Here is a 26,382-nt window from a genome sequence, read left to right as displayed (position 1 = left end):
AGTGCCATGAGCCGTGAACTTTGTTCACTGAGGCAGCCTGAGTGCATGATACACAGCTGGCACCCACCCCTCTGCACAAACACAGAATCTCACCGGACCCCACCCGATCCTGTGATGCACGGCCAGCCCCTCTCCACAAACATGGAATCTCACCAGACAGCACCCGTTCCTGACACATGGCCGGCCCCTCTCCACAAACACAGAATGACCAACACAGGGTCTCACCGGACTGCACCCGATGAGGCAGGAGCCTCCCTGTCTCCATTCTACAAACCAGGCAACAGACACATGGAGAGTCGTGCTTCCAAAGTCACACTGCTAGGTGTGGGAGGGGCCCGGACCTGACCTTGGGCCACCAGAGGCAATGCCATGCTGCCTCCCCATCCTGTCCTGTGACATCACATCTGGAGTGGAATTCTTCCCAAGATAGTTGTAGGAAGGAGTGTTCAAAGTCACAGACCCAGAGTGCCCAGTGCTGGTCACCAGCTGGTGTCATCAACTCAGAGTGGTTCAGCTGTGGGGGAAAGAGGAGGGAAAGGAAGGGTTCGTGTTGGAATTAATGTCCAGAACTTAGGAAGTGCCTACAATTAACCCCTTGTTCATCCATCCTGGAGGGCAGAATGAGAGAATAAATGGAAGGACTTGTAATCAGCTCCTTCAAACCGGGGTTTGCCCCATTTATCCAAAAGGCTAGTTTGTTGGTATAAGACTCCACAAGGGACCCCATGTTACTGAAAACCTCACAGGATCCAAAGCACGTGACAGCCAACCCTGAGGGGAAGATGTGAGCAGCTGTTGAGTGCCTGGTGCGTGAATACCCACTTCACCAGCCCCATGCTCCTGCAGGCTCCACACGGCACCCCCAGACCACACTGTGTGGTGTGACACGGACGCCTGCACTGGGTGGGGACCTGCCTCATTGTCCCTGTGTCCCTGACCCAACACGGAGCTGGCATCTGGTGCTCAGGAAATGGTTCCTGAATGAATGAATCAATGAATGAAGGAATGCAGGCTGGCTAACAGGTCACGATCAGCCCAAGCAAGCTGCCGCAGCCGCAAAGTATGGGACTCCTTCAGACAACAATCTGGGTCAAGAATTAGTCACAGATGAGGGCGGGAAAAGCTCATCCAGTCCCAGAAACCCCAAAGCCAGGTGAGCTTGATGACCGGCCAGACAACCAAGCCCACATTCAAAATGATCTTGCTGTGTGAGCTGGGCAGTGACATTTACGGGGACAGCCTCCTCCAGCTCCAGCAGCCAGCACACATGCAGCGGCCTGGGAAACCATGCAGAGTTTAGATCAGCTGCAGACCTGCTATGAAACAACTTTGTACCAATGATGGAAAAGGCCAAGACTGGTGGATGGAGTCAATGCTATTCTAGGGCCCAGGCCAGGGGGACTGTCGTAATCCCACCATGTATGTCTATTATCAGATTATACCCTATACCTGGAGTTTTATTCTAAGGACTAGGAACAGTGACTCATGAGCAGTGGGAAATCAGGACGGTGTAGCATCCTGACTTTGGCAGACAAGGAGATCTTCCAAGATCTGGGCTGGCCTCACGGACACTGGCCCGGGGAGCAGGCAGGAGGGCTCTGAGCTCCCTAAGGATCTCACCTGGAAGGATCTTTGTCCACTTCAGGTCACCTGTCCTTCCCGGAGAAGTCACAGTAGGATCCTGGGCCAACTCAAGGCCAACTTTACGACTCATGGGATAACCTTTCTCAGGGAAACGATGAGAACAGTCCAAAAATCAAGCGTTTGACAGACTGGATGAAGAAAATGTGGCACATATACACCATGGAATACCATGCAGCCATAAAAAAGGATGAGTTCGTGTCCTCTGTGGGACATGGACGCAGCTGGACACCATCATTCTCAGCAAACTATCGCAAGAACAGAAAACCAAACACCGCATGTTCTCACTCATAGGTGGGAATTGAACAATGAAAACACTTGGACACAGGAAGGGGAACATCACACACCGGGTCCTATTGTGGGGAGGGGGGAAGGGGGAGGGATAGCATTAGGAGAAATACCTAATGTAAATGACGAGTTAATGGGTGCAGCACACCAACATGGCACATGTATACATATGTAACAAACCTGCACATTGCGCACATGTACCCTAGAACTTAAAGTATAATAATAAAAATAAAAATTAAAAAATCAAGCGTTTGGCCTTGCAACAGCGAAGGCTCCCAGTCCCTGCAGGTGCTGAGGCAGAGGCAGCCGGATCAGAGGCGGGAGTAGAAACCCACCCAAGAAGACGGACCTGGTGAGAAACCAGTGCCTCAGCCTACAGCCACCCCAGTCTGTGTTTTCACAAACGCACTTTTTAGTGGCGATCCAGTGCGCTTGAGAAAAACATAGAAAAACCATGGTCTGTGTGTCAGCTGAACTCTGCTGGCTACTTAGAGGGAAGGAAAGTGATCTCATAAGAACTGAGACTCTAATCAACCACTGTTAATCACAAGCCCTCCGCTCCCTCCGATTGGCGAGGCACAGCCCTGGGCATCTTGTTGTAGGGACTGGTGCTGAGCCTGCTGGTTACCTGCCACCAAAAGAGAGTGATGAGGTCGGATGGTCCCTGCAGAAGTGAGATCATCAGAAAGCCACGTGCCCATCGCAGCCTGCGTGTAAAGACTGCTACCACACAGTACCTGTGTCTACGACAGCACACACAAGACACTACAATCAATGTGTTAATTGAGAAAACTAAATTTTAAGAAAACAACCCAGAAAAACAGTGTCTGCTTCACAACTGCCTTTCCTGCCACCACTGCCCACCTGGGCCCCTGCCTTGCCAGAGGGAGCCACCCGCTCTCTGGCGCTGGAAGTCGCCATCTCCCTTTCACTTTCTTCCGCTGTATTTAAAATATCAAGTGCCCGAGTTTTCAACAAGATGCTTCTTTCCAGGTTCCTACTGAAAAGCCTCATCCGTTTTCCCCACTGCAGGCACAACGGGTGCTGCCAGCATTGGAAAATAATTTTGGCACATTACAGGCCACCGCAGGCCGTCCTCATCTCCCAAGATCTGTAATTTAAAAGACGACAACAAAACTGTAGAACCCACTGTCCTTGGAGCTGCATTTGTTTCAAGAATTATGTGGAAATAGACAAGACTTTCTTGGCCACTCATGTATACACATTAGATACCAAAGATATTTTTATAATTGTAACATTTAACTGCTTACAGGTTTTTGTTTTGCGTCTATTTTTTTTTTCTTTTTTTTTTTTTTAGTATTGATCTGTCAACTGGCCTAAAAATAGAGGCTTCATTTTCTTCTCCCAAGGCCTGGATCGTGACTGGGTCAGGCCTGCCTGCAAACCCAAGGCGGCAGTTCACAGCTCGGAGGCCGTGTGCCGCTGTCTGCTCCGTGGGCGGCAAGTTGAGATGCCCCCATTTCTATATTTAATCCCAACTGACAGAGCGTGGGCGCCAGCCTCCTATATTAAGAAAATGATAGTAACTTCATCTTGTTTTAAATACCCCACCCTTTAGTAATTACAAGAGTTCCGAAAAGATCCAGTTGAGTAAGAGCCTACGAGACAGCCCTGGCCTCTCCCTCCCAGGTCCTGTAACCTGCCTCTCTGTGGCTGGGACCATGGACAGAGGAATATTCACTAAGTGGTTCCCAGATGTCTGGGAGCATCACAGACCCAGGGAGAAGGGTCAAGAGCTGCCCACGTCCATTTATTCCTCACAATCTATAGAGTCTGAAACAGGGAAGGGGGGAGGTCTTGACTGCTTCCTGATGTTTTGAGTATCCACGCTTCACTTTCTTTTTTTTTTTTTTTTTTTTTTGAGGCGGAGTCTCGCTCTGTCGCCCGGACTGGAGTGCAGTGGCCGGATCTCAGCTCACTGCAAGCTCCGCCTCCCGGGTTTACGCCATTCTCCTGCCTCAGCCTCCCGAGTAGCTGGGACTACAGGCGCCCGCCGCCTCGCCCGGCTAGTTTTTTTGTATTTTTAGTAGAGACGGGGTTTCACCGTGTTAGCCAGGATGGTCTCGATCTCCTGACCTCGTGATCCGCCCGTCTCGGCCTCCCAAAGTGCTGGGATGACAGGCTTGAGCCACCGCGCCCGGCCCACTTTCAAACAAGGAAGCAGAGAAAGGGTAGATGGATTTTGCATCCCAACTGCCATGGAGGCCCAAGCAAGAGGAGGCCGCAGCAACACACGAGTCCCCAGGCCCACCCCTGGGAAGGACAGGCCAGTGAGAGGCTGCGGCCTCAGCCTGGAGTCTACCAAAGCAAGGTCACTTTCTGGAAGGGCCAGAAATGTTGGTGGGGTGTCAATTTCCTTCCAAGAGTCCAGGTGACGCTTCTGTTTAAGAGTCTGTGCTCAGCCGGGCGCGGTGGCTCAAGCCTGTAATCCCAGCACTTTGGGAGGCCGAGACGGGCAGATAGCAAGGTCAGGAGATCGAGACCCTCCTGGCTAACCCGGTGAAACCCCGTCTCTACTAAAAAACACAAAAAAACTAGCCAGGCGAGGTGGCGGGCACCTGTAGTCCCAGCTACTCGGGAGGCTGAGGCAGGAGAATGGCGTAAACCCGGGAGGCGGAGCTTGCAGTGAGCTGAGATGCGGCCACTGCACTCCAGCCTGGGCGACAGAGCGAGACTCCATCTCAAAAAAAAAAAAAAAAAAAACAAAGAGTTTGTGTTCGTCACTTGGAACAGGGAAATGCTCTCAGTAGGTATCTGCCACGGATGCCCCTGGCGACCACAGCTAAAGAGAGAAGCACAGGCTGGACAACCTGGCACCAAAAAAAAAAAAAAAAAGAAAAAATCCCCCACCCGACCCATACACAGGTAGAGAAGGATGTTCTTACGGTTCACTGCATGACCTCAACCAAATACTCTGTATTTCTGAAAAGGGGTCGGTGCCCCATGATTTGAGAGGGATGACGTGCTGGCCACCAGGCACCCGGCTGAGAGGAGGACCCAGTGTAGGCAGGCTCAAGTGAGTTCCTGGGACAGGTGCCTGTAGGATGCCTGGACTGGGGCAGCACGAACCCCACCCACACCCAGTCAAGGGAGGAGGGGCCCAGGTTTTCAGGGGTGACACCATCTCGGGGTTCAAGTTCACCAGTCCCGACGTCCCACTCCCCCGCGAAGCATCAGGATGGACGTGAAGCTGTTCTTTGGAGCTCCAGAATGTTGTGGAGAACATTTTCAAACACCAAGATCCTAGAAGGCGAGTACTAGAAGGAATCTAGCTGCAGCCTACGCCACTCAGCTTCACAAGGAAGAAAGCGATGTCCCAAAGTGTTTGCTTATTCACCGCCTGACCCCCCTAGACCAGAAGTTCCTCAAGAGTAGGGAACGTGCCCTCTTTGTCCACCTCTTTCCTTCCTTCCCCCACGGCTGAGGGTCTGGTGCATTGTGTCCCACGCAGCAGCGGGGGCTCCAGTCAAACAAGGTCACAGAATTGGAAAAGAGCAACTGAGCCCTCTTTTGCATTTTTCAGTGAAAGTCAACTCCTCCTGCAGATGTAAAAGACTGTTTTTTTCACAACTGCCCTAAGAAGACCAAGTGAACAAGAGCGTCTTGGTGGAGGCCTCACTTGCGCCCCCTCCCATGTTTTCTCTCCCCTCTCTTTCCTCTGCCTCCTCCTACAGTCTAAGGCTAAGCTGTGCTATCCCCTGGCCTCAAGACCCCCAGCAGCGTTGTTTGGCTTCCTGGCAGCTAGACACCCGCATGGATGTTTGTCGCAGGAGGTCTGACTCCCAACTGACCAGCAGGGCTGTGTCTTGTTCACAGCTACCCTGGTGGAGCACGGAGGGGCCCGGCACACAGGAGGCGCCTGGTCACTGGTTCTCGAGATAGAAAGTGGTCATCACGTGTGCCTCATGTGCAGCGCATGCGCAGATTCGCACGCTCTGTACAGCGCATGCGCAGCCTCGCACGCTCCTCTGGGTGGGGCTGACTGCGCGGGGCCAGCACAGTCCGCAGTCCTTCCCAGGCAGGACCATCATTCTTCCAAGGCCAGTCATTCAGCTACTGAGTGCTGACTCCATTCCAGGCCCTGCGCTAAGTGGGAACGCAACAGTGAACAGACAGAGGTCCCCACCTGTGTCTACTTTCATTCTGGGGTGCAGAGGCCATAGGAAAGTGTGTCAGGAGTGAGGGTGCTTTGGAACAAAAAGTAAGCAGAGGCAGTCTAATTTATACAGAGTTCTCATGAGAGGTCTCTTTCCTTTTCTGTGGAGACCTGAAGAAAAACACAGGCAGCCTTGCAGTTGAAGGGAACAGCAACCAGACAGAGGGAATGGCAACAGGCGGAGGGAACAGCAACAGGCAGAGGGAACAGCAACAGGCAGAGGGAACAGCAACAGGCGGAGGGAACCACAACAGGCAGAGGGAACAGCAACAGGCAGAGGGAACCGCAACAGGCAGAGGGAACAGCAACAGGCAGAGGGAACAGCAACAGGCGGAGGGAACCACAACAGGCGGAGGGAACAGCAACAGGCAGAGGGAACCACAACAGGCGGAGGGAACCACAACAGGCGGAGGGAACCACAACAGGCATTGGACCATGACCAGGCAGAGGGAACTGCAACAGGAGGAGGGAACTGCAACCAGGCAGAGGGAACTGCAACAGGAGGAGGAAACTGCAACCAGGCAGAGGGAACCGCAACAAGTAGAAGGAACAGCCACAGGCGGAGTGAATTGTGACCGGGCAGAGGGAACTACAACAGGGCAGAGGGAACCACAACCGGGTAGGGGAAACCGCAACAGGCAGAAGGAACAGCAACAGGCAGAAGAAACCACAACCAGGCAGAGGGAACAGCAACAGATGGAGGGAACCGCAACCAGGCAGAAGGAACAGCCACAGATGGAGGGAACAGCGACCAGGCAGAGGGAACGACAACATGGCAGAGGGAACTGCAATAGGCAGAATGAACAGCAACAGGCAGAGGCAACAGCAAACAGATGGAGGGAACCGCAACTAGGCAGAGAGAACCGCAACAGGTGGAGGGAAGCGCAACCAGGTGGAGGGAACAGTGACCTGGTGAAGGGAACAGCGACTGGACGGAAGGTACAGCAACTGGGCAGAGGGAACAGAGACCGGGCAGAGGGCTCCCAGCACAGCCAGTACATCTCCCCAGACCCTCCTAGACTCTCATAGCTGGCAGGGTCAGTGGCTCTTTCACCCGGGCTGGAGTGCTGTGGCGCAATCTCGGCTCACTGCAAACTCCGCCTCCCGGGTTCACACCATTCTCTTGCCTCAGCCTCCCGAATAGCTGGGACTACGTGTGCCCGCCACCATGCCCGGCTAATTTTTTGTATTGTTTAGTAGAGATGGGGTTTCACTGTGTTAGCCAGGATGGTCTCAATCTCCTGACCTCGTGATCCACCCGTCCCGGTCTCCCAAAGTGCTGGGATTACAGGCATGAGCCACTACACCTAGCCAGTGGCTCTTTACTGATAAACTTATTTGTAGACTGAAGATAGCATAGAACAGAAAACCACTACGTCCTGGCCACTATTTTCTGCCATGACAGCACTCCCCACCAAGGCCGATCAACAGTCATGCTCACCCTGTCGGCTTTCATTTACTCCCTTGACCCAGCTGTGTACACTGTGACTTGGGGCTGGCAGAGCAGGCAAAAGAGACCTGGTCTCCAGCCTGGGCAGCAGAGGCAGAGTCATCCCAGTTAAGAGGCTCAGTGATGACCTCACAACCCCATTCTGCAAACCAGGTGCCAGGGCAGTGCCCAGTAGGCTGCAACCAGAGGGTGCCTGGACTTGGACGGGACAGCAGAACAAGCTCTGATGGCCCAAACCTTACAGGTTCTGTGGTAGTTTAAAGACTTGGATTTGGGGGATTGCAGTAGGGGGCTGGGAGGACAGCTCCAAGATATGGGGAGAGGAGGGACCCAGAGTCGCAGACAGAGACATAAAGTCGGCCTGCTCCTGCCCTGAGTCCTTCCGCTTCCTTCCTGTGGGTGGATTTCATTTTGCTTTTCCAGTTCCAACACTTAGGTATTTTTAATTTTTTCTTTTTAAGTAATAAGCTCAAAGTTTGTCACTTGTACTCCGAGAACATCTTTAGCTATCTCTCCCTGATTTTGATAGGAAGTAATCAGTTTTCATTATCTTCTACATAATCATAAGTCCAGATGTTACTTTTTCTTTGGCCGGCGGTTATTTGCAGAAGTGTTCAATTTCCAGGGGCTGTGTTCTCATTAAGAAGGCTTAGGCTTAATGGGTCTCACTTTAGGGAACTTATAATTAAAATGCTCTTTGTGGTCAAGTGCATGATCCTATTTTGTAAACGCTCCCCTGGATATGAGAAAAAAGCTTGAGTTCTCCACGGAGCAGAACATTCTCTACGTCTGTAATAATAAAACTAATAAAGTAAATGTAATAAAAGTTATGAAAGTAACTGATCTTTCTTAAATGCCTCCCATGTGCTGTCTTCCCTGTGTTATCTCATTTATTTATAATCCCTGCGTTATCTCACTGGTGGGGAGGAGAGAGAGGCCCAGAGAGTTTGGGTTAGGTGAGGGCTGCTGCAGGCCGCAGCCTCAGGGCACCGTTCACATCACCTTCAGAAGTCAGGAGTAGGAGGGCTTGTGGGGAATCCAGAGGAAGGGCAGGTCCAAGGTGAAGCTGCCACAGGCTGCTGAAGCTTGGGAGTAACGACTGAGCTGGATATTAGAAAATCCGTCAGTTGCCACTTGGAGGCGGGAGCTGAGGCTGAGGGGTCAGGTGAGCTTGTGGGAGAAAAGGTGGGAAGAGGGCGAGGGCAGACCTTAGGGGCATACCCCCACACTCAGGGGCAGGTGAAAGAGGAGGAGGTAGAGCCTCCAGAGAGCCCCAGGGTCCTCAACCTGGTGCGGGCAGAACCACTCAGGGCGCAATTAACATTCAGATGCCCGGGCCCATTCCCCAGCCACCCTGGTGCCCACCAGTGTGGGAGGACGAAGGACTTGGAAAGCATAATGGCCTGAAACCCTGTGAGGGGATCTCAGGGTGGCCAGGTCAGTGGTGTCCAATGCTCTGGAGAGGTCCAGACATGGTGGAAGGACACGGTTGCTGGATTCATGGAGACAAACCCACGCTCTAGCTGTGTGTTTCTGAGGCCCCTGAATCATCAGAGCCACCCAGGGCACTTGTTGCTAAAAATACAGGTTTCTGGGCCCCAGCCCTGCCCTGTTGCAGCAAAACCTCTAGGAGAAGGGCCGGGGAATCTGTTTTTGTTGTTGTTGTTTGAGACAGGGTCTTGCTCTGTTGCCCAGACTGGATGGAGTGCAGTGGCGTGATCTTGGCTCACTGTAACCTCTACCTCCCAGGTTCAAGTGATTCTCCTGCCTCAGCCTCCCAAGTAGCTGGGATTACAGGCGCCTGCTACTACACCTGGCTAATTTTCGTATTTTTAGTAGAGACAAGATTTCATCATGATGGCCAGGCTGGTCTCAAACTCCTGACCTCAAGTTATCCACCTGCCTTGGCCTCCCAAAGTGCTGCAACTACAGGTGTGAGCCACTGCGTCCAGCCAGAATCTGCATTTTTTTTTTTTTTTTTTGAGGCGGAGTCTCGCTCTGTCGCCCAGACTGGAGTGCAGTGGCCGGATCTCAGCTCACTGCAAGTTCCGCCTCCTGGGTTTACGCCATTCTCCTGCCTCAGCCTCCCGAGTAGCTGGGACTACAGGCGCCCGCCACCTCGCCCAGCTAGTTTTTGTATTTTTAGTAGAGACGGGGTTTCACCATGTTAGCCAGGATGGTCTCGATCTCCTGACCTCATGATCCGCCCGTCTCGGCCTCCCAAAGTGCTGGGATTACAGGCTTGAGCCACCGCGCCTGGCCCACAATCTGCATTTTTAACAAGCTCTAAGATGGTTTCTGAGGCTCAGATGAGTTTAGGAAGCTCTATTGTGGCCCCACTTCCCTGCCACACGCTCCATCCTGTGCTTCCCAGTACCATGGGAGCCGAGCAAGCCCTCCCGATGAGGATGCCCACCTTGACTTCTGTCTCAGAGCATAGATTTTACTCAGAACCGATGTGATCAATAAACGCTGAGGTTCTTTTCTAAGCCAAAGAACAACCCGTGCCCTCCCTCCACTCCCCTCACGCTCTAAAGACCCTGATACAGGAACTGGAGAAGCAACCAGAACAACCAGGATCATCCCCTGGACAATGGCCCTGTGAGGGCCACATCTAGGCTGAAATGAGAGAGACAGGCTGATGTACCCCAAATGTGCAGTGTTGGGGGGGTGCCAGCTGGGCCAGTTCCCCAACAAAACTGGTCCAGGCCAGGGCTGGAGTTGCCGCTGTCTGCAAGGTTCAATCTGCTCCTCAAGGTATCTCAACTCCCTCCGTCCCCAGCTGTTAGGGTCTCTTGTGGTATAATTCAGGGAGGATCACAATAACTAACTGTAGGAATGAGGTTCTTCTTCCGGCTTCTCAAAATAGCCCAAAATGGGTACTAGGCTGCTCACGTAAGGGTACCCAGGAAGACGACAAGACGGATTTCAGAACTGGGAAACTTGCTTGCTGAGAAGAAGGGAAACACACTGGTGGAGCCGTGAGTCCAGGAGTGCCCCTTTCTCCCAGCCAGTTCTCTTTCCCAGGGTAGAACGTTCACTGCGGCAGTGCTGCCCCAGCCTGTCCCAGAGAATCCCCTGCGGAGCTTGGGAAACTACAGCTCCTGGACACCCCTCGCCCCCACCCCCAGGGTCTGGGTCACCTGTCGGGTGGGGTCTGGGTGTCTGTGGTTTTTCGAGTTCCCCAAGTGACCTTAACAGGCAGTAGAGACGAGGCCACAGGCTCAACCTCTCAGGGGAGGGGCCAACAGCATCACCTCAAGCACAGGAGACATACAGACCGGATCTGACAGAGGAGCGAGAAGAGGGCAGGATAGGGAGGAAGGGCTGGCTCTAAGCAAAAGGAGGCTGCATCTCCCTCGGTAGAGCTGGTGGCCCGGGAAGGAGCCTGAGATGGAGGGGAAGGCTCCAAAGCTGACTACAGGATGGGTGGTTGGCAGGGGCCAGGGGAGATGGTTAATTAAAAAATTGAAAGAACCTACTATTTGATAGCACAACAGGTGACCATAGTCAATAATAACTTAATTGTACATTTCAAAATAACTAAAAGAGTGTAAGTGGATTGTTTGTAACACAAAAGATAAATGCTTGAAGAAATGGATACCCCATTCTCCATGATGTGCCTCTCCCCTCCCCTCTCCTTTCTTTCACAGAGTCTCGCTTTGTCACCCAGGCTGGCTGGATTGGAGTGCCATGATCTTACCTCACTGTAACCTCGGCCTCCTGGGCACAAGTGATTCTCCTGCCTCTGCCTCCCAAGTAGCTGGGATTACAGGCACGCGCCACCACACCCAGCTAATTTTTGTATTTTTAGTAGAGACAGGGTTTTACCATGTTGGCCAGGCTGGTCTCGAACTCCTGACCTCAGGTGATCTGCCCAGTCTGGCCTCCCAAAGTGCTGGGATTACAGGTGTGAGCCACCGTGCCTGGTCAGCGTACTAGTTTCATATTGTGTGCCTGTATCAAACCATCTCATGTATCCCATAAATATATATACCTACTATGTACCCACAAAAAAATGTTTAAAAGCTGTCCATGGATGGAATTCAAACTTTTAATTACATAAGAGGTGAGCCCACCTCGTTCTAGGAAGGGTGGCCTGAGTGCAGAGATGAAGAGAGACATGGCACAGCCTGGTGGGGACTCCAGACCAGCAGCCTCAGCATCGCAAGGAGCAAGGGGGCAGTGCAAGTTCTTGGGCCCCTTCCAACCTACCAAACACTTGGGGTGACCCCAGTGAGCCAGAGGTGGAAAAGGATGTTACTTCACTTAGAAAAAACATCCAGAAACTGCAAACCACGTGATTTGCTATCCAGATAAACGGGTTCATAACAAAAAGTCCCTAGAAGATCAAGGATAGGCCAAGGGCTGAAGGCTGGAATGGGCAGGGAAGATCAGGACAGCAGACAGGTAGAGGTTGTGGCCAGAAAGTGGAGGGAAAATCTACAGTCCCTGGATTTCCTAGCAGAAACCTCAGAAGCCAGAAGACATGGAACAAAGCCTTCCAAGCCCTGTAAGGAACGCTTCCCCTAGAACACCCTGCTCAGCCAGAAGTCGTTTCAGACATGCAAAGCTTGGGAAGATGACCCTCTAGGCCCCATGACAGAGACTGTCCCTTCCGTCACTAGTCACTCCAATGTCTAACAGACGCAGCCGACCAGCGGCACTCACCCACCCACAGATGTGGTCCCATGAGGACACTGTGGCCAAGGGGGAGGGTGCAGTTTCCAACACGCCCTCCACCCCTTTGGGGCTGGCTGCTGATAAAGAGACAGGTAACATGTGTCTCACCAAGAGGGTACCCCAGGGCTGGCGGAGCCACAGGGTGGCAGAAGCCTGGGTCCCCAGCACCGCGGGGCTGCCTATTGGCTCTGGATCGCTCACAGCTGCATTGTTAGGTTAAAAAAAAGAAAAAGTCCTCTCTCTTGTTGAAGCCAAGTTGTTTGGATGGCAGCTGAGCCTTTATTCGGCAGCAGAGCCTTTATTCCAGTTAATATATTGTCTTTCTTGGGAAGTCACTGGAGGACATGTTCCACCAAAACCAGTAAAGAGGAAAATTGAAGATCCACGAATCCTGGCATCCAACCCAGGCGAGTGGCAAAGGCCGTCCCAGGAGAGCAGTTGAGAGCAGGCATGGAATGAGCAACGTGGAGGAGGAGGACTGAAGGCGGAGCCCTCCAGGGAACGTGGCAGGGAACAGTTCTGTGGCAGGCAGACTGTACCGAGAGCATCGTACAGAGCGGCTGAAGGGCACAAAGCCACCGTTGGCTACTGCAGTAACACAGTTTTAGGGAAAGTAATCGCAGTACCCCGCCTGATGAGCAGAGATGGGGCTCACGCATCTGAAACTTAACGCTTCAAGAGACAGCAACAGAACCTCATGCTTGGGAAGCAGAGTCCTGAACCAGAAACAGCAGCTACCGCTGCAGGAGCAATGGGAGGAAGAGAGACCCACAAGCCCTCCAGATCGCTTCCACATAATACTGAACTTTAAAATAATTAATTTAAAAATAAACAATAAAGTACCGAGGAAAAGGCCAAGGTCTCCAAAAGTTGAGAAGTGAAGAATGCATGCTCGAGACTCCTCTACGGTCTGCCTGGAACAGGGCTACTGGCTGACCCCCAAGAACTTCCTTCTCCCAAGGTCTGAATCCCCACAGATTATCTGCTGGGTCACCCCTTCAGTCTGTACAACCAAATGTCGGCGGAGGGGAGGGGAGAACAGGGAGGAAACTGGTCTTTTCTGGGCTGACCCCAAGCACTCTACGGAGGAGGGTGGGGGACCGTGGAGTGACTCACTCAGGACTCAGGGAAGACAGAAACCAAAAGCCAGACTTGCCCTCTTCACATGCCCTTCAGCCCAAAACTGCACATACACCACCAACCCTCCTCCTGCATGGGACGATGACCGTGCTCCACACCCTCCACGAGCCCTTCAACCCAGAATGGCAGAGACCCCACCAACCCTCCTCCCACATGAGATGACGACCCTCCACACCCTTGGGCTCACTCCCCAGATCTTTTCTGTTCCCCTACCTAAAGACACGAGGTTCTGTCCGTGCAACCAGGAAAGCAGCAATGAGCTAGTGTCTGGTGGGAACACTTCATTCTACCTGTGATTCCAGCCAGAACAGCTCCTCCCTTTCCAAGACACCCTTCACGAGTTTATCACCACCCAGACCTGTGTGTAAAGTCCTCAAGACCAAGGCTAGCCAGTGTGTAGAAATCACAGAAAACGGGACTCTGGCGCAGCTGTTCAAAGACACATGCACAGTCTAAAATTACAGAATAAAGGCCAAATTGGCATCCATTTCAACATTTTCTTCAGCAACTGGCATCTACTGAGTTACAGTTTAGTGAAGATTTTGATTCAAATGATTTTAGATGCCATTCTTGCCAACAGTACTCTACAGGAAAATCAATAAACTCACAGTTCGTGTTTTCAACACGGTGTTTATTTCATTCATTCGCTCCTGGTGAGTTACCAGGCCCTATGAGAGAAGGTTAAGCTTGGTAAAATTATTAGACAGATTTTTACAAATTGTGGGGACAAAATCCCTACTAAAATAGGCATTAAGTGTTGTAAAGCCATTGTAAACATTTTTTTTTTTTTGAGATGGAGTCTCGCTCTGTCGCCCAGGCTGGAGTGCAGTGGCGCAAACTCGGCTCACTGCAACCTCCACCTCCTGGGTTCATGCCATTCTCCTGCCTCAGCCTTCTGAGTAGCTGGGACTACAGGCGCCCGCCACCACGCCCGGCTAACTTTTTGTATTTTTAGTAGAGAAGGAGTTTCACTGTGTTAGCCAGGATGGTCCCCATCTCCTGACCTCTGATGCACTCACCTCGGCCTCTCAATGTGCTGGGATTACAGGCGGGAGCCACCACACCCGGCTTGTAAACACTTCTTAACATACATCTTAACATGTGCCTGTATCAATGAAGCAGCTTAGATACCGTGAATGAACATAACATGCTGCAGACTTCCAAGGGGCTTTTCCAGTGATTTCTCCCACTCCTGGCATCTCACTGAGGCCTTTCAGAACATCAAGAAAGACTGGGCTTAAGGGTATGGACTTTTCACCAAGTAGACAGTGACGATGGAAATGCCCCATTTAGTGAAGAATGTCTAACGTGTCGACAAAATAAACAAAACTTGTGGCACAGAGTTTCACAAATTCCAGGCAGAATGGAGCTGTGTGAGGCTCCAACACAATACTCGGAAGTGGCAGAAGTCTGGACTTGGGGCGGCCAGGCTCAGAAGAGGGAGCTGCTGCCCACCCTGGAATTCGAGGGAGGACAGAGACATGGGGGCAATAAGGAGGGGAAACAGGAAATGCCTCTGAGGCGACAGCTGTTGTCGGGGCAGCGAGATCCTCAGATGGTCACAATGCTCACAGGCCTGGAAGTGCTTGTTCTACAGCAGTGTTTCCCTTGGTAAGACCATGGTTAATCAGATTGAAGAGCAGTGCAGCCACTGCTGAGTGGAAAGAGGAAAACAATCATGAAATAGGAAAAAGAAACACAAAAGGGGATTAGTTTAAACAAGAAACAAACTTTGGAAGCGTATCTGGCATCAGGGCTGGGCGCGGTGGCTCACGCCTGTGATCCCAGCACTTTGGGAGGCTGAGGTGGCTGGATCACTTGAGGTCAGTAGTTTGAGACCAGCCTGGCCAACATAGTAAAACCCCGCCTCTGCTTAAAATGCAAAAATTAGCCGAGTGTGGTGGCATATGCCTGTAATCCCAGCTACTCGGGAAGCTGAGGCGGGAGAATCTCTTGAACCCGGGAGGCGCAGGATAAAGTGAGACAAGATCAGATCATGTCACTGAACTCTAGCCTGGGCAACAGAGCGAGGCTGCATCTCATAGGCCCAGAACCTACTGCCCCAAACCTGAAAGCGATTGGTGCCTCTCATTCATGGAATAAGTATCTGCAAGGTACCCCTTTGACTCTCTGTGGGTGCTGGAGCCAACACAAATAATACGATCCAGTCCCTGCTCCTGAGGTGTCCCTGGTAGAAATATCAATGTAAGCCAGCACAGAGTGGTGCCATTTGAGCTGGGTTTTGAAGGATAAATAGGAGTTTTCTGAGTGGAGAAGAAAGGGGAACTTGGTGTTCCAGGCAATTAGAAATGACAGCATTGGCTGGGCGCGGTGGCTCCTGCCTGTAATCCCAGCACTTTGGGAGGCTGAGGTGGGTGGATCACAAAGTCAGGAGATCAAGACCATCCTGGCTAACACGGTGAAACCCTGTCTCTACCAAAAATACAAAAAATTAGCCAGGCATGGTGGTGGCCACCTGTAGTCCCGGCTACCCGGGAGGCTGAGGCAGGAGAATGGCGTGAACCCAGGAGGCGGAGCTTGCAGTGAGCCGAGATTGCACCACTGCACTCCAGCCTGGGCGACAGAGCAAGACTCTGTCTCCAAAAAAAAAAAGAAATGACAGCATTGTGCAAAAGTGCCTGTTATGCCTCGGGACAGATGAATAGCGCAGTACAACCAGAACAGCTGCGCCCAACCTTCATTAACCACACAGCACCTTCACAACTTCTGCTCTCACTGATACCACTTCACTATGATCTTATATCCTTGATGCTTTTCTTCAACCAACTTGTTTTTAAAAGTTTACTTTGGTCTTCTTCAAAATTACAGTAGCCATGAAATTATGGGTTTGATATGCCATCTACATTTTCTTTAAATCATGAAAAATAACTACACATTATTAAAGTAAAAAGTGTCCGTCTGTGAACCTAGAGCTAAATCCTCTTGTGTTCCAGCTATGTTTCCCAAACTCTGGGAAGCTGAGCGAGGAACGTTAAGGCCTGTGTTGCTTGAGAAGAGATCTGCACTTACTGGGAAAAAATAAATGCAAACATTAGAGGAAATACATTATTAACGAGTCACTGCCAGTGAGTCACAATGCTAGTCTCTGGGGACATCAGTGCCCTGGCAAGGCCCTGACATGACCCTCAGCAGGCATTAAACATCTCACAACCAGAAGATTCCAGGGCTGCATGTGACCCTCTCCAGGGACGCAGTCATCCATTCAACTGTTATCACCAATTTGAAAAACAGGCGCCAGCATCTTTCTTTCTTTTTTTTTTTTTTTTGTTGAGATGGCGTCTCACTCTGTCGCTCAGGGTGGAGTGCAGTGGTGTGATCTTGGCTCACTGCAACCTCCGCCTCCCAGGTTCAGGTGATTCTCCTGCCTCAGCCTCCTGAATAGCTGGGACTACAGGCACACACCACGATGCCTGGCTAATTTTTGTATTTCTAGTAGAGACGGGTTTTTGCCATGTTGGCCACGCTGGCCTCGAACTCCTGACCTCAGGTGATCCATCCACCTCCATCTCCCAAAGTGCTGGGATTACAGGCGTGAGCTACTGTGCCCCGCCCGCCAGCATATTTCTGTGATTTATCATTCAATCTTTTTTTTTGGGATAGGGTCTCGTTCTGTTGCCCAGGCTGAAGTGTGGTGGCACGATCACGGCTCACTGCAACTTCGACCTGCTGGGCTCAAGCGATCCTCCCACCTCAGCCTCCCAGTAGCTGGGATCATAGGTGCAGGCCACCACCTGGCTTATTATTTATTTTTTTGTAGAGATGGGGGTCTCCCTATGTTGCCCAGGCTGGTCTTGAACTCCTAAGCTCAGGCAATCCTCCTGCCTCCATCTCCCAAAGTGCTGGGATTCCAGCCATGTGCCACTGCGCCTGGCCTATTGTGCAACTTCTTGAAAATTTAAATTTATACTTCACCAAACACAAGAGCCTCAACTGTATCAGACAGCAGCATGGCTCCCAGAGGAGCAACAACGAGCCAAGGGACAGGAACGGAGTGACCAGGGCACTTCCTTCTTACCTCCGTGCACGAAGCCGTGCAGGGTGCAGTCTGAAGGCCCCACCAGGTGGATCAAGCTGGACTGGCTGTAGCTGACAGTGTTCGGCTCTGGAATTGCAAAGGAAAGAGATTAGTTATGGGGTACACTGATTCCCACAGCTGAATGGTCTGACAATGCCGAAACCACCCTGAGGTCTGCATAGTCAGCGAAGGCGTCCAAAGGCAGTTCAGCTATGATTTCTCTTAAGGAAAACCATGGTCTCCAAACAGGCTACAGTTGGTGAAGGAGAGGTTTTCAAGTATTCATGACCCATTCTGTTAGTGGGCCATGACGAGACTCTCTGGGGCCATCAGCACCCTGCAAGGCCCTGCCCAGGGGTAGCCACGAAACACCTCAAAGCTGTGAGTCCCAGGGCTCCGTGTGACCCTCTACCGGGCTCTAGTTAACCATCTGACTTGCATTTCCTACAAGAAGTGCCACACTGTTTCTGTAATTTACTCCACCAGCCTGAGAACATACAGCTCCCCAGGGTACAAGCTCTTCCCTCCGGCCAGCCCCCAACCCCATTCACTACTCTATCATCTCAGTCTTGCGGGAGCCCCAAACACCTTGGAGGAGCTTCAGTCACCCAACACTGCACTGCTCCTGAAATATCTTTAAGAAGCTGCACTTGGCCGGGTGCGGTGGCTCACGCCTGTAATCCCAGCACTTTGGGAGGCCGAGACGGGTGGATCACTAGGTCAGGAGATCGAGACCATCCTGGCTAACACGGTGAAACCCCATCGCTACTAAAAAAATACAAAAAACTAGCCGGGCGAGGTGGCGGGCGCCTGTAGTCCCAGCTACCCAGGAGGCTGAGGCAAGAGAATGGTGTAAACCCGGGAGGCGGAGCTTGCAGTGAGCTGAGATCCGGCCACTGCACTCCAGCCTGGGCAACAGAGCCAGACTCTGTCTCAAAAAAAAAAAAAAAAAAAAAGAAGCTGCACTTATGAAAAAAAGCAGATGAAATATAACGTCCAGTCTCTAGAAGACAGACCTTTCTTTTTTCTTGAGACAAAGCCTCGCTCTATCGACTAGGCTGAAGTGCAGTGGCGCAATCTCAGCTCACTGAAGCCTCCGTCTCCTGGGTCCAAACAATTCTCATGCCTCAGCCTCCCGAGTAGCTGGGATTACAGGCACCCGCCACCATGCCCAGCTAGTTTTTGTATTTTTAGTAGAGACAGGGTTTCACCATGTTGGCCAGGCTGGTCTCGAACTCCTGACCTCAAGTGATCCGCCCACCTCAGCCTCCCAAAGTGTTAGGATTACAGTCGTGAGCCACTGCGCCTAGCCCAATATATAATTTTTTAAAAAGCCAGTTATCCTTATTGTTTTCTCTAACGAGAAAATGGAATGATCGTGAGCTCTTCGGATTGATAGCTGTCAGGTGTCCAGCTTTGACCGTGGAGGGACTATGTGGCCATATGGCTGTCCATTTTTAGGGTTTATGACAAAATTAGCCCTGTCTCGGACAAGTTCGAACGGCTGCCTCATCCCTGGCCCTTGGGCTGAAAACAGTGTTCACTTCTAAGCCTGGTACAGCCCTTCCAGTGCAGATGGGGTCTTGGCAGGTCACCTAGCCCCTGGCTTCTGGGTTGGGATCCACCCTTCTGGGGTCAGGAAGTGCCCTGGTCAAGCCCTAGGAAGATCCGCCCTGAGCCATCCACAAGGGTGCAAGGGCTGGTGAACATGGCCAGGCCCGGGGCTCAGCCTGGGTCTGAAGCTCCTTCTACTCGATGTCTCTGGCCCTCTGGCCAGGCCCATAGTCCTGCTCCCGTAAGCAGTAGTTTGGGGGCTGAGGGCATGGGGGAAGCAAGAGAGGATAGGGGACAAAGGGAGGTTCTGGAGTCGGACTGCCTGGGTTTCAATCCCAGTTCTGCTGCCTTCGTAGGAACTTAACCTCCCTGTGCCTCAATTTCCTCAGCTGGAACCAGAGATGGTGAAAGTGAAACTATCAGGTTGTGAAGATGACGTAAACACCTAACATACACGAAGGCCTGTAAACAGCCTGTCACACAGGACGGGATCCGAAAAGGACAGTTTTGTGTTTATAGCTATGTAAACCTCGCCCACTGCTGTCCTGGGCACCTGGTTCTGGCTCCTCATATCATTTTGAAACTGCAGGTTCACAGATGAGGCACTGTGTCAGTCAAGACCATAGTCACTGCTGCAGCAGATAAACCCTAAAACCCTAGTGGGTCACACAGTGAGGCTGATTTCTTGCTTAGGTAAAGTCCAAATCAGGCTTTCCTAGTGGGGTAGATTTCTTTTCTTTTTTTTTTTTGAGACGGAGTCTCGCTCTGTCGCCCGGACTGGAGTGCAGTGGCCAGATCTCAGCTCACTGCAACTGCAAGCTCCGCCTCCCGGGTTTACGCCATTCTCCTGCCTCAGCCTCCGAGTAGCTGGGATTACAGGCACCCGCCACCATGCCCAGCTAGTTTTTGTATTTTTAGTAGAGACAGGGTTTCACCATGTTGGCCAGGCTGGTCTCGAACTCCTGACCTCAAGTGATCCGCCCACCTCAGCCTCCCAAAGTGTTAGGATTACAGTCGTGAGCCACTGCGCCTAGCCCATATATAATTTTTTAAAAGCCAGTTATCCTTATTGTTTTCTCTAACGAGAAAATGGAATGATCGTGAGCTCTTCGGATTGATAGCTGTCAGCTGTCCAGCTTTGACCGTGGAGGGACTATGTGGCCATATGGCTGTCCATTTTTAGGGTTTATGACAAAATTAGCCCTGTCTCGGACAAGTTCGAACGGCTGCCTCATCCCTGGCCCTTGGGCTGAAAACAGTGTTCACTTCTAAGCCTGGTACAGCCCTTCCAGTGCAGATGGGGTCTTGGCAGGTCACCTAGCCCCTGGCTTCTGGGTTGGGATCCACCCTTCTGGGGTCAGGAAGTGCCCTGGTCAAGCCCTAGGAAGATCCGCCCTGAGCCATCCACAAGGGTGCAAGGGCTGGTGAACATGGCCAGGCCCGGGGCTCAGCCCTGGGTCTGAAGCTCCTTCTACTCGATGTCTCTGGCCCTCTGGCCAGGCCCATAGTCCTGCTCCCGTAAGCAGTAGTTTGGGGGCTGAGGGCATGGGGGAAGCAAGAGAGGATAGGGGACAAAGGGAGGTTCTGGAGTCGGACTGCCTGGGTTTCAATCCCAGTTCTGCTGCCTTCGTAGGAACTTAACCTCCCTGTGCCTCAATTTCCTCAGCTGGAACCAGAGATGGTGAAAGTGAAACTATCAGGTTGTGAAGATGACGTAAACACCTAACATACACGAAGGCCTGTAAACAGCCTGTCACACAGGACGGGATCCGAAAAGGACAGTTTTGTGTTTATAGCTATGTAAACCTCGCCCACTGCTGTCCTGGGCACCTGGTTCTGGCTCCTCATATCATTTTGAAACTGCAGGTTCACAGATGAGGCACTGTGTCAGTCAAGACCATAGTCACTGCTGCAGCAGATAAACCCTAAAACCCTAGTGGGTCACACAGTGAGGCTGATTTCTTGCTTAGGTAAAGTCCAAATCAGGCTTTCCTAGTGGGGTAGATTTCTTTTCTTTTTTTTTTTTTGAGACGGAGTCTCGCTCTGTCGCCCGGACTGGAGTGCAGTGGCCGGATCTCAGCTCACTGCAACTGCAAGCTCCGCCTCCCGGGTTTACGCCATTCTCCTGCCTCAGCCTCCCGAGTAGCTGGGACTACAGGCGCCCGCCACCTCGCCCGGCTAGTTTTTGTATTTTTAGTAGAGACGGGGTTTCACCGTGTTAGCCAGGATGGTCTCGATCTCCTGACCTCGTGATCCGCCCGTCTCGGCCTCCCAAAGTGCTGGGATTACAGGCTTGAGCCACCGCGCCCGGCCGTGGGGTAGATTTCATCCAAACGGTGAAGATGTGGGGATTCAGGCCCCTGTGGTCCGGTAGCTCCATTACCCTTAATGGGTAGCTTTGAAGGTTACCTTGGAAGGGGACAGAGTGGGGGGAGGCTCACACACCTGAGGTTTCCATGAGTCAGGCCTGGAAGCAGCATTTCACTCTGCTCACATTCTACACGAGTGGTGTTGTCACACCCGCTGCAGAGGACGCAGGGCAACGCGGCCCTGCTGTGTGTGGAGACAGGCTTGGTCATCTGTTTGGTTCTACCCCTCCAGTCACCAGATCCCTGTTGTATTCTTTGCACACGTAGAGCACCTCACCCTTAAGGACAACCCCCTGAAACCGGATCCAGCCTCTGAGCTCACCTCAGAGCGCAGTGGCTGGTCACATGTATGCAGTCTTCTCCATCGTGTTTAGATGCAATTTTTCATGTTCCTGCAGCCAATGAACTAAGAAGATGAGTTACCTGCACCTGCACCCTTTATACAGCAGCAGAAGAGCACACTCATTCAGCAAAGAAAAGAACACAGGAGCTACCCAGGAGCCCCCGGCCCAAGCAGAGATGACTTCCGCTAGGGTCTGAGCTATGGCCATGGAGAAGGGTCTTTGGTTAGACCCTGATTCCACTCTTGGGGAGGAACTACATGGTCCTTGGTTCAGCCTCCTGGAAGGTTCTTCCCTGTTCATTATCCACCATGGCCTCATTCAAGCAGGCACTGGGAAATAGGGCCCACGGCCTACCTCCTGCTCATCTAGGTTTGGGGAGGTTACTTTAAAGTTTGAACAGTCAAAAGCTTTTTTCCAGTCCAGGCAAATTCAGTTTCCTCGTAAACTTAGTAGGCATCTGATCTGTCTGTCTCTAGTCAGTTCCATGTGACAGGAACCACACCCAACATTCTTTCCAAGTGTCATGCTCAAACCTGGTATATTTTGTTACTTTTCCATCCCACTCCACTGCCTTTCTCACTCTCTCAAGACACACGTTGGTGGGTAAACCACACTTTAATCTGATTTCCGACACAAGGCTGAGTCTTTTTTTTTTTTTTTTTTTTGAGACGGAGTCTCGCTCTGTTGCCCAAGCTGGAGTGCAGTGGCGCAATCTCAGCTCACTGCAAGCTCCGCCTCCCGGGTTCATGCCATTCTCCTGCCTCAGCCTCCTGAGTAGCTGGGACTACAGGCACTCACCATCGTGCCCGGTTAATTATTCGTATTTTTAGTAGAGACGGGTTTTCACCTCGGTCTTAATCTCCTGACCTCGTGATGCGCCCACCTTGGCCTCCCAAAGTGCTGGGGTTACAGGCGTGAGCCACTGCACCCGGCCAAGGCTGAGTCTTAATGGGCTTTTGATTTCAGTCTCCTTCTGTTCCCAAGTCAATAAACAATAGGCTTTTCCAGTCTTTTCATGCTGCCAATTTCTGGCCTCTTCTCAGAGCCCCGCTCCTCATGGTATCATGGGTTTCAGGGTGTGCTAAATTCCCCTGAGGCCCAAGGTGCCCTCGGCAATTGCAGGCTGATTCTGGACACCCCTAGATCCTGGCAGGTCCACGCTGAAGCGGCAGGTGGGAGAACAGGCATCCCCTCCCTTGGGCCAAGCCACAGGTGGTGGGAACTGGCTGAGACGCAGGGACGTCGGGGCCCCTAGGGGCTCCTTCCCAGAAGCCTGGGCGCTTGGAGGAGTCTGTTGGCTGGCTTTGAGATGGTGCCCCTGCACGCCAGCTCCCGGAGGGGCCCAGATGCAAGGACCTCTTGACACATATTCAGGAGGGTGGGCTGGGTGGGGAGGTCCCCAGAATGTGGCTTCTTGGGAGGGGTTCCTCTACTCTGCTTCTGACTCCATGACAGGCTACTTCTCCCACACACCCTGGCATGAGGGCAAGTCCAGGGCAGGAATGAGGAAACTCACATGGCAGCTAACGGTGACCAGGAAAGAAGGCAGGGGAGCCAGTCTGAAATTCTGTGTGTGGAGTACCTCGTGCTGGCGCTGCTATAACAGAGTGCCCATCAAACGCTGGGGCCTTAAACAGCAGAAGTTCATCTCAGCCCTGGAGGCTGCAAGTCCTAGGTCAAGGTATCAGCAGGCTGGCTCTTCCTGAGGCCTCTCTGCTGGGCTTGTAGATGCCGCCTTCCCCCATGTCCTCACAGGGTAGTTCCTCTGTGTGAGTCTGTCCTAACCTCCTCTTCTTGTAAAGACACCAGCCTACCCTAATGACCTTATTTTAACTTAATTACTTCTTTAAAGACCCTTTCTTTACATTCAGTGACATTCTGAGGCACTCAGGGTCAGGACCTCAACATATGATTTGTGGTGACACAATTTAGCAACCATGACCCACAGGCACATCAAAGGCTTGGAAATGACACTGGGACTGGGCGCAGTGACTCAGGCCTGTCACCCCAGCACTCTGGGAGGCTGAGGGGGGTGGATCACCTGAGGTCAGGAGTTGGAGACCAGCCTGGCCAACATGGCGAAACCCCTCTCGCCTAAAAATACAAAAATTAGCCAGGCGTGGTGGCAGGTACCTGTAATCTCAGCTACTTGGGAGGCTGAGGCAGGAGAATCACTTGAACCAGGGAGGTGAAGTTTGCAGTGAGCTGAGACTGTGCCATTCCACTCCAACCTGGGCAACAAGAGCAAAACTCTGTCTCAGAAGAGAAGAGAAGAGAAGAGAAGAGAAAGAAAAGAAAAGAAGTGACATTGGACACTTATGAGACCCCAGGTATCAACTTCTGGGTCAGGACCACCCTTCATCCCACCAGCTTTTTTGGCTGCTGAGAAATATTACTTGTCTAAGGCCAGACCTAGAAAGGACCTGTCTTCACCTGAAATGAGTCCCAGTCATTTCGTGGCCCAGTGGGCTGGCGTGTTCAACAGCCTGGGGCTTGTTAGGTCGGAATGAGCTACCCTTTCTGAGTGCCAGCTGTCCTGGGCAGGGAACAGATGAGGTCTTGGCCCTGACCAGAAGGCCTTGGGGGCAGAGGGTGGGTATGCACGCCAGGCTAGTTTACACAGGTGTCTGCCCAGGAGATCCTGTGTGGGTTTTATCTTTATCCGGTGAGAAAAAGCAGTGTTGAGAAAGGTCTGACTTCTGGACGGGCATGGTGGCTCACGCCTGTAATCCCAACACTCTGGGAGGCTGAGGCAGGCGGATCGCCTGAGGCCAGGAGTTCGAGACCAGCTTGGCCATGATGGCAAAACCCTTTCTCTACAAAAAATACAAAAATTAGCTGGGTGTGGTGGCACATGCTCGTAATCCCAGCTACTCCGGAGGCTGAGGCACCAGAATCGCTTGAACCCGGGAGGTGGAGGTTGCAGTGAGCCGAGATCGCACCATTGTACTCCAGCCTGGTCAACAGAGTGAGACTCTGTCTCAAAAAAAAAAAAAAAAAAAAATGTATATGGACAAATTATAGGTGTATATATTAGACAAAGGGTTTTTAAGGAACTCTCAGACTCTGAGACACCTGAAAGAGGAGGCCGCCCCTGTGGAGGTTGCTAGGTAACAGTCTGCACTCTGGCTCTGGGATGAGGTCTGGGATGTGGGATGGACAGGGGCTGGGAGGAGGCAAGTCAAAGGCCAAGACGGCCTCTCCAGGGCAGAGAGGGAGGGTCCTTCCACAGGATGGGACAGCATGTGTCACACCTGTTAGAAAGACCCCAGTGCCGGCCGGGGGCGGTGGCTCAAGCCTGTAATCCCAGCACTTTGGGAGGCCGAGAAGGGTGGATCATGAGGTCAGGAGATCAAGACCATCCTGGCTAACACAGTGAAACCCCATCTCTACTAAAAAAAAAATACAAAAAACTAGCCGGGCGAGGTGGCGGGCACCTGTAGTCCCAGCTACTCGGGAGGCTGAGGCAGGAGAATGGCGTAAGCCCGGGAGGCAGAGCTTGCAGTGAGCTGAGATCCGGCCACTGCACTCCAGCCTGGGCGACAGAGTGAGACTCTGTCTCAAAAAAAAAAACAAAAAAAAAAAAACAGACAGACCCCAGTGCCAAGTGCCAAGCACATCCGCACACTCTTCTCCCCGAGCTGCTGCTCCCCATTGACCCGGACACCCCAGTCAAACCCAACTCAGGCTAAGCCACCATACAGGAGACCAGGCTGGTCTCAGATGAGCCCATCCCTGGGCTCCCGAGGGCACCGGGAAGCCCTGCCACAGAAGTGCCAGCTCTACTAGGAAACTGGAGTCAAAGATGGATTCAGAAATGCTCAAGAAAGAATGGACACGGGACTTCCTATGAAACATTTAAAAACCATCTCTAATCCAATCATCTGAGGAAGATGCATTTTTATAAAACAAAAAAGTAAAAATAAAAGCACATACAAATCAGGAAATCTTGAGATTTAGGAGGCCCATTGTGATAGTGAACAACACATTCTGAAAAATATCGTGTGTAGATTTACAGTCAATCGGAGGCCGGCGAACAGAAGAGAATCCCACAAGTAAAGGAATTTAAACTGATTGAAAACCTCGAGTAATTTTAGTGTCCCTGAGGGTCAGTTAAAGGCTGGGCTTCTCAAAGCCAGTGAGCCCAGCAGCGCTACCCACTCCCCCTAGGGTCTGGCACCCACCCCAAGCTCTCTCCAGAAACCACTCATGAAAAGGTAGGTCCAGGCAGCCCCCATGTTCCACCCAACCCTTTCCTCCATGACCCCTTTGTGTTAGGCAGGACATAGCCTCTTCTTGTCTCTTACAAGGGCACTGATCACTGGATCTGGGGCCCACCTGTGTAACCCAGATGATCTCATCTCAAGATCCTTAATTTAACCATATCTGCAAAGACCCATTTTCCATATAAGGTCCCATTCACAGGCTCTAGGGATTTGAATGTGGACATATCTTCTGGGCCTGGGCGCTGTGTTGGTGCCTTTCCTAAGACACCTCCCCTTGCTTCCATCCCATCACATTCCTTGGGGCCTGTGTCTGACCTGACTGCTGGGCTGCCCTCCCAAAAGCACAGCCTGGGCACTGTCTGCCCCAGCACGTGCCTCCAGGCCTGTCTGGTGTATTGCTGTGTTAATAAACTCACTGTCTATTTACATTTTATTTTTAAAAGATATCTTGGCTGGGCGCGGTGGCTCACACCT

The 26,382-nt window shown here is 51.9% G+C and overlaps 1 protein-coding gene across 3 annotated transcripts in view; it reads right to left on the bottom strand.

Moving 5' to 3' along the window:
- Positions 1–26,382, bottom strand: part of ACOT7 (acyl-CoA thioesterase 7) — a 136,031-nt gene that overhangs the window by 39,147 nt on the left and 70,502 nt on the right. For all 3 annotated transcript variants that reach the window (XM_033228600.1, XM_033228599.1, XM_033228601.1), the window contains exon 6: positions 17,416–17,502. In XM_033228600.1, the coding sequence (XP_033084491.1) occupies positions 17,416–17,502 (87 nt within the window). The remainder of the gene's footprint in view (positions 1–17,415; positions 17,503–26,382) is intronic.

Source organism: Trachypithecus francoisi, unplaced genomic scaffold (assembly GCF_009764315.1).
Source record: "Trachypithecus francoisi isolate TF-2019V2 unplaced genomic scaffold, Tfra_2.0 Lachesis_group12, whole genome shotgun sequence".
Lineage (NCBI taxonomy): Eukaryota > Metazoa > Chordata > Mammalia > Primates > Cercopithecidae > Trachypithecus > Trachypithecus francoisi.
Note: the sequence above shows the minus strand (reverse complement) of the source record. Positions and strands in the feature narration are given on the sequence as shown.